Raw genomic sequence first — 8,618 nt, 5'->3', positions numbered from 1 at the left:
ACATTTACCGACGCCATGGGATCTAAGACAGCTCCTTATCCTTCTGGAGCCCTGCTTTCCTTCTCTGTCAAGGGGGTAATAGGACAACCTCAACAGGTTACTCTGAGGATGAAATAAGGCAACATATGTACAGTTCTTGTTACAATGTAAGAATATCATAGATGTCATCAACTTTGTTTTTTATTAGTATGCCAGCACGATTAAACGGGAGACACTTAAGAATAGTGGTGAAATTAAAAATATAACGGGGTGGCATTGTCACGTGACCCCGGGACTAGATGCAGCTTGTAATTGTCGAAGTCCCTCCCCTCCCCCCAGGGCAGCTGTACAGCGGCGCCGCCTGAGAGAAACGGCAAATAAATGTTGCGATGTTTTTTTTTTCTTTGCATAGCTTATCGCAGAGTCCAGCACATCTTTTTCTAAATAACTTTAATTTTGCAAACTGCCAGGATGGCGTTTTTGATTGGCTTGAGCTCTTTCTCCGAGGAGAGGGGACCACAGGCGGCAGTCCCCGGGGTGCCCACTAGATGGCGCTCACAGACCGACCAGTTCGTGGCCGCGCTGGGCCTGCGCTCCCCTCCCCCAGAAGGCTCCCGAACACACCTGCCCCCCGGGCCCAGTCTTCTCCCCAGTCAGCTGACTGCTTCATCCAGCCCTTTGCTCACTTGCGAGTCCCGGTCGCCTCAAGTGTGAGAAATGAAGGCCCCTCCCGCAGCCCCACCCAGCGCTCAGCACAGCACCTGAGACGCACCTGGCTCGCACGTTGCCCGCGGCCTCCGGCCCCTTGGACAGGTACGGCCTCTCCGCCAGCATCACCGCCCGCCCTGCGGCTGGATGGAGCCTGCGAGTGGCTGCTTTTCTCGAAAGGCTTTATCATTTTAATGTGAAATAATACATAGTCATTATAAAAATGTTAAACATAATAAAAAAGCCCAAATCCCAACACCCCCCCTATGACGTTAGTTATATTGGAGAATCATCATTCGGGGCGGTCTACATCCGTGAATCCACAGCGAGAGGAGTGGCTGGCTGGGTAAGTAGACGGTGGTTGGACACCATATTTTATAGCAACGAAATCCTACTCTAAAGCTGTATTTTATTCGTGAAGGTGTTAAATTATTTACAGATAAAGAGGACAAAGAATCCGAAGTAGAGTTGTATTTCATAAAAGAAACGAGCAAAAATAGAAAAGCTAGCCGACGAGAAGAGACTTTTATTTTTAAACTACTTGGTACATTTAAGAAAGAAAAGTTTGTGGAAAAAACAAACCAAGGTTTGGAACGATTATTATTATTACTATTATTCTTATTACTGTCACTATAGCTGCTATTGCCGCCTCCACGTCCATCGCCACACCGTCTCTATTTCTTCCATGACACAATTTTAGCCGGTGACGTCGGCTCCTTGATTTGAAAGTAGAAGAAACGGCACGCTGAGATTTCTTGCCATTTCCCCCATCCGAGTATTTATTGGTTTTGCAAGTTTTACATTGTTAAAGTCTGTAACGTCGATGCCCTCCGTGGAGCCTAGTTGCTACGTCCCTTCACTGTCAACTCTCTGACTACGGGAAGCCGGTCCTGCTTGCCTCATCCGCTTCATCCGTTACCCCCGGCCATCTGCTGCTTTCCATCCTCAGAGATGGTGCATGCCTTTTATCTGCCGATGGCCCTTTTTTGGTGCTGTTGGGGGATTACATTTGAATTCCTTTATTCCCACTATAATGTGATCTCGAGGATAAATGAGGTTAGTCCAGTGGTTCATCCACCATAATCCCAACCTTCTTTAGAAACCGTAGCGCGCGGTTCCGGTTTAAGGGGTAGGTTGTCGGTCATTCCTTCACACACCTGCCCGTGTGCCAGGCACGGGGGTGGGAACCAGGACGGATGAAGGACACAGTTCTTGGCATCAGTGATGTCAAAAGGACTTTGTGCCCAGGAACAGAATTCTCTCTGTGTGTGTGTGTGTGTGTGTGTGTGTGTGTGTGGAATTGCTTTAGAGAAGGATGAAATAAACTGAGGACGACCCTGCCGCGTCCTCCTCGGGGGGATGATGCGCTGCCGCTGGGGGGGGGGGAGCGGGTGATACGCTGCCGCTTGGGGGAGGGGGGATGCGCTGCCGCTCGGGGCGGTCACACGTCAGAGCCGAAGCGAAGCTGCTGGTAATGAGGCATCGTCCCCAGGGAGGAGGCCATCAGTCTGCATCTCCCAGGTGAAAAGGGTAAAGGGCCAGGGAAACAGCGCGAGGCGCAGCACGTGGCCGGGTCCCCCCGCCCAGCGGCTCCACGGGGTTCTTGTCTTTGGGATCCTAAGCCTCCTGAGGACAGGCACACAGTCACACGTTTATAAAACCCTGCGGTGCCTGCAGTGCTGCAGATACCACAGGTCACCGGGCTTAACATCAGATCCTCCAGCACCGGTTCCCACGTGGTTGGCTGGGCGTTGGGCGTGAGAGCGCAGAGCGCGGATGGGGCCAGCAGAACAGGGCTTATTCCCACCGAAAGCGGGCGTCGCCACTCAGCTTCACTCTTTTCACGTGAGAGTCGGAGCCCAGGGTGGCCCGACATTCCTCATGTCCATGACCAGCCAGAAACTTGAAGATGAAAAATATTTCCAATTTTTAATTGTTATCTAAAACTTTTAAAAGGAAGTAAAGTCCAGTGTGGCCAAGTGGCCACATTTCCAGGCAGGTGGTTGACAATGGATGGTGCTCTCACTGAGCACAGGGACTCTCCAGTTTTTCCTTCTGTATCCTTCCTTCTCCTTCACTGGGAAAGGAAGGAGGGAGCTAGAGAGGGAATGATTGATTTCATCCGGGGCTGTTTGCATGAGATACAGGCAGAGGGAGGAACAGAGGTGGGGGGTCTGGTCCAGCTGCTGTCTTGGCCAGTTTGAGCAGAAGAGGTGAAAGACGGGATCTATCAGAGAGACAGTAGATGGCAAAGCACTAAATTACAGCGGTTAAGAGCATCGGGACCTGGGGTCAGACTGAAACACAGGTTCAAATCTTGCCTTGACACTTTCTGGCTGTGTGACCTGGGGCAAGACCCTGGACATCCCTGAGCCTCAGTGTCACCATCTGCCAAATGGAGATGAAAAATCAATAAGGCACAATCACTCCAGCCAAGGATGTCCCCAGAGGCTGCTGGGAGGGTCCAAGGCAGCTTGGCTCCAGAATCCATGCTCCAGCCCTGCCGCCCCCATTTTCTGGTTCTCTGCCCAGCCCCCCCCCCCCATCCTAACCGGGCCTGCTTCACTCACTTTCACACTCAGCTCTTGCTGACGATGGAATTTATATCCGTGTCTCAATCAGATGCATTTCAATAGCTGAAGGTTGACAGATGGTATTTGATTTGGATGGCATCATCGGAGACCATCTAATCAGCTCAGCCTCGCGCAGAAACTGAGGCATGTGGGGGGGGTGACTTTTCCTGGTCATTTACTTGTTCTGCTCCAGATTCAGAGAGCATCTGTTTATGATACTCAGCTAGGCAGAAGTTGAACTGACCCCCAAATTCCTATCTCCCAAATCCCAGATCTTTCCTGGGACGAAGAATAGCCACATGGAGTCATGTGTGAAGAGGACCGTGGCTCTGCCGGGTGGTTGCCACTCCTTTCAGTGGTGCAGCTCCTGGGTGCCACCGTCCCAGGCAAGGCACACGGACCTTCGTCACATCAGACCAGCCAAAGCCTCCCAAGTCATTCACTGTTAGACAGTCATTGGGACAGAGGTGATTTGTGTTTCCCCCAAAGTGCATTCTCTTTCCGTTGCTGATTGATGATGTGTTTTATTCCCGGTCCGTGAGTGATTACGCCGTGATGCTGATGGGAGTTCCAGTTCAAAGGGCTTCATTTGTAACTCAGAGAACAAGCCTCTAATAGAGTGAAATTCCTGTTAATCAACTCTTTCAGTAGCATTGAGTTTTGGAAATCTAATTTGTAAAGGGTTTACTAAGCTTTGGGCCATTCCAGTGTTCACAATGTTCTTCAAGTCCCATTCTTTGTGTTGACAGACAGAAGTTTCCCACCAGTTTTCCCTGTCTCAGCAAATGGCGCCTCCCATGTGCTTGGAATAAAATGGACTCACAGGTGTAGAAAACAAACTTATGGTTACCAAGGCGGGCGGGGGGGGGGGGATAAACTGGGAGATTGGAATTGACATATACACACGACTGTATACAAAAGATGACTAATAGGAACCTACTGTATACACAGGGAACTCTATTTTTTGCTCTGTAATGACCTATATGGGAATGGAGTCTAGAAGAGATTGGATATATGTATATGTGTAACTGATTCACTTTGCTGTACTAACACAACATTGTAAATCAACTATACTCCAATTTAAGAAGTTAATAATAATAAAAAAAGGACTCAAAAATCGAGGAGACATCCATGACGGTTTTCCATATTTAACCATCATGTGGAACCTCAAAGATCTATCCAGAATCCAACCATTTCAACTCCATCTCACCTGGCAACACCTGAGCCCAATGGCATCATCTCTTGCCAGGGTGACCACAGTGACCCCCTGGCCAGTCTCTTTGCCAGTTCTATGACACCCATCCTTTTTATTTCCTTCATAGCACTTAGCACTCCAAAATCATCTCGTGACCTTGTTGGCGAACTTATCTCTCTTCTCTCTTCTCATGGGAATGTTTAGTCCCTAAGGGAAGGTCATGTTTGTCTTTATATACTTCTGTCTCCTCACTACCTAGAAGACAACTTGACATCTGGTCGGTGTTCAATAAATATTTGTTGAAAAAGAAGCATCAGAGAGAGGGACAGAAATAACTATTTGAGCCACTTTGGCTTCCTAAATGGATATGGTCTTCTGAGAAGTGTCCACCACCATCTGTCTCCTTTTCTCCATCTTCCCACTCCTTTTCTTCCCTTCTTTCTTTTGCTTTCCCCCCTTTCCCTCCCTTTTATGTTCTCTGCTCTCCCATCTTTTTTTTTTTTTTTTTTTATGACGGTGCATTTTAGGTTGTTCCATGGGTGGTAAAAGGAGCAAAAAGAATGTTCTCCTACAGAGATGCACACGGGACTCGGGCGCAGAGAGTGCGTGAAGGGGCATCATTATATCGTCATCTCAGTAAATATACGATCATAAACAGACTTGATGTCCTGCAGATGGCTGTTGAATTAATAAATGGAAACAGGACAACTAGACAAAGGGGATGTGGGACGAGCATTCAAGGCCAGTGAGGATAAAGGGGAAGGTAGGGAGAGAGACGGGGAAACGCTCTGTGGGGCCTGGTAAGTCCTATGATGGACTCTTGACTTTTCTTATCAGTATTTTAAAAAATTGAAGTATAGTTGATTTACAATGTTGTGTTAGTTTCTGCTGTACAGCAAAGTGATTTAGGTATATAGATAGATGTATATACATCTATATATACATACATTCTTTTTTTGGTTTTTGGTTTTTTGTATTTTTTTTTTTTTTTTTTTTTGGCTGCACAGCGCCACATGAAGGATCTTAGTTCCCCAAACAGGGATTGAACCCGTGTCCCCTGCAGTGGAAGCGCAGAGTCTTAACCGCTGGACCGCCAGGGAAGTGCCTATATTCTTTTTCATAGTCTTTTCCATGATGGTTCATCACAGGAGATTGAATAGAGTTCCCTGTGCTCTACAGGAGGACCTGGTTGTTCATCCGTTCTCTATAGAATAGCTTACATCTGCTAGCCTCAACCTCCCACTCCATCCCTGCTCCGACCTCCTCCTCCTTGGTAGCCACCAGTCTGTTCTCTATGTCCATGATTCTGTTTCTGTTTCATAGATTCTTTTTTGTCATATTATAGATTCTACATATAAGGGGTATCATATGGTATTTGTCTTTCTCTTGACTTTTTATAAAGACCTTATCTTTGTGTGAGATGGGGTTTGAGGAGAGAAAGGTCTGACAGGTATTTTAATGGTCTTCCTCTGACTGCCGTGTTGAGCAAAGACTGAAGGGGGAATAAAGTCAAAAGCCAGATTCCTTAGGCGTGTGCTGCAGTAAATGGTAGCTTCGGCCAAGGATGTAGTTCTGGAGGTGGACTCGGTGAGGATGGTCATATTCTGGATGTGCAAAGGGAGATCTGAGAAGATTCACTGAAGAATTTCACATGGGGTATGAAAGAATGATGGCAGCAAGATTTAGAACTCAGAAAACAGAAAGCATAGTCCATTGGTGGATGAATGGTTAAAGAAGATGTGGTATACATATACACAATGGAATACTACTCAGCCATAAAAAAGAATGAAAGAATGCCATTTGCAGCAACATGGATGGACCTGGAGATGATCATACTAAGTGAAGTAAGCCAGATGAAGAAAGATAAATATCATAAGATATCACTTATATGTAGAATCTAAAAAAAAAAAAAAGATGCAAATGAACTTATTTCCAAAACAGAAAGAGACTCACAGACATAGAAAACAAACTTACGGTTACCAAAGTGTGGGGGTGGATAAATTAGGAGTTGGGATTAACATATACATACTACCATATATAAAATAGACAACCAATAAGGACCTACTGTATGGCACAGGGAACTCTACTCAGTATTTTATAACAACCTATAAGGCAAGAGGATCTGAAGTATATATACATATATAACTGAATCGCTGCGCTGTACACCTGAAACTAACATGATATAGTAAATCAACTATACTTCAATTTAAAAAAACCAAAAAACCCCCAAAAAACCCCCCAGAAAAGGTAGAGTTACAGCTATTTGAGACTGAAAAGCTTTAAGGAGTAGCTTTGGTGAGCACAGAAGGATGATCATTGAGAACAGAGGTCAGAAAATTTTGACATTGGGCCAAATCTGGCCTGTTGCCTGGTTTTGTAAATAAAGTTTTATTGGAACCTATCTATGCCTATTCAAGTATTATCAGTGGCTCCTTTTGAGATACAACACCAGAATGGAATAGTTGCCACAGTTGTATGGCCTGAACTATTTACCATCCATCCCAATAAGACCTGTGGTCTGTAGCACTGAATTATAATTATTTACGAACTAAGTGTTTTAAAATAAAAATTAATGTCTTTATAAAATTTTAAAAGTACGCTACGTGCGAAAACTTAGAATAAATTTGGGAGTGGCATTTTGAAAACAAGACATTTTCTAGGCAAAATTCACATTCAAATCTTAAGTGTCTATATATGACTTTTTAAATAGGTGACCAGAGTCTGGTTTTAACTGTAGGATCTACATTGTGAGATGAGAGAATGGCTTCAACAAAAGGACAAATGGACCCTTTTTGTCTTATTCACCGCCCCAAGTTTCCTCTGTGAGAAAAAGAAGGAAACTTTCAATTGTCCCTTCATTTCCTTGTAGTAACATTTCCTGACACCTTTTATGCTACATCAATATCCAAGCTCATTGAAAACTCTAATAAAATAACCTTATAATTTTCTTCTCAGGTGAAATGAGAAAAAAAATAATGATCGCAATATTATTATAGATACTGGCACAATTATATTTGTAGCAGCTCTGACCTCCTGGTGAAAATGCAGATGAAAATAATAGCTCAGCTTGTGTTTGTCTCCTGAACAAATGCAGTTTACTGGGTCCCTGAAGGTTCACTGTTCAGCCGGGGGTGATTGGGTTTTTTTCTCAGCAGAGATGGAGAGAAGGGACCTCTGGTCTGAGATTTTGGCAAGGGTACAGGTGAAGGAGCTGTTAGCCTGGATCTAGTGTTTAATCACTTCCCAGTGGCAGCATGATTTGGAGCTATAGTCTAGACAAAACAGAGTTCTCGCAGGACGAAATCTCCTTAGATGTTAATGAATCTTATGATTCAGGTAAGGAATTAAGAAAACAGGTGATCCATTCTTTTGCAATTTGAGTTTGCTTGTACGAATGGAGAAAAATAATAATTTGTTCAACATAGTGAATTGATAGACAATAAAAAAAAAAGATGGAACTTTTTCTCTAAATTGAGGGAAGGTTCAAAGAGGTTTCTTTGTCTAGCAAGATACAGGTCTGTCCTGAGAAATCAGCCCACTTAGATGCTTAAAGATTCAAGCAAAGAAATTATAAAGTTGCATGTAATATCATACAGCTGTGGAGACAAAAATAAATTTATATCTAGCAGGTTCTTTCGTATGCATTTGATTCTTGAAATGCTATTCATAAATGCTGGATCAGCATATTAGAATTATTTTAGATTATAATAATTTAACAAAGCATTCATTTTGTTAATCTCAATAGACATGCCCATTAAGGAAAAAGGTGGTAAATAATTTATCAGATGGAAAAAACTACACATGTTAAAATACATCCTGTTACTTACATTTTTTAATCATGGAAGGTTGGATTTGATCTTAACATCACAGTGTTCCTCTGGGCAAGTTAATATGGGAGACATGGAGTTTGGGGTGAATTTTTACTGAGTTCTGCTTCTTGCTCTTTTCTTTCAGAGTTTTTTTTTTTACAGTGATAGAAATTTCAAACACTTGGAAAAATAAGTTGCCGTTCTCTGTCAGATTTGCCCAAAATGACATGCTAACTTCTTCACTTAATACATTTTTTATAAAAATGTCTGAACTAGACAAGTTATGCTAAGAAGAGTTTTTGTCCTCGGTGGGGTAGGGGATATGACAGGTTCAGGTGTACATTCAGACTTGTG

The 8,618-nt window shown here is 44.0% G+C and overlaps 1 protein-coding gene across 10 annotated transcripts in view; it reads left to right on the top strand.

Moving 5' to 3' along the window:
- The first annotated feature begins 624 nt into the window (after positions 1-624).
- LOC132598370 (transmembrane protein 132B-like) overlaps positions 625-8,618 on the top strand; it is a 265,232-nt gene continuing 257,238 nt past the window's right edge. For all 10 annotated transcript variants that reach the window (XR_011377962.1, XR_009566477.1, XR_009566476.1 and 7 more), the window contains exon 1: positions 625-1,033. Coding sequence is in view for 5 of the 10 variants with exons in the window: in XM_060310845.1 (XP_060166828.1) it covers positions 911-1,033 (123 nt within the window). In the remaining 5 variants the exon portion in view is untranslated. The remainder of the gene's footprint in view (positions 1,034-8,618) is intronic.

Source organism: Globicephala melas, chromosome 13 (assembly GCF_963455315.2).
Source record: "Globicephala melas chromosome 13, mGloMel1.2, whole genome shotgun sequence".
Lineage (NCBI taxonomy): Eukaryota > Metazoa > Chordata > Mammalia > Artiodactyla > Delphinidae > Globicephala > Globicephala melas.
Note: the sequence above shows the minus strand (reverse complement) of the source record. Positions and strands in the feature narration are given on the sequence as shown.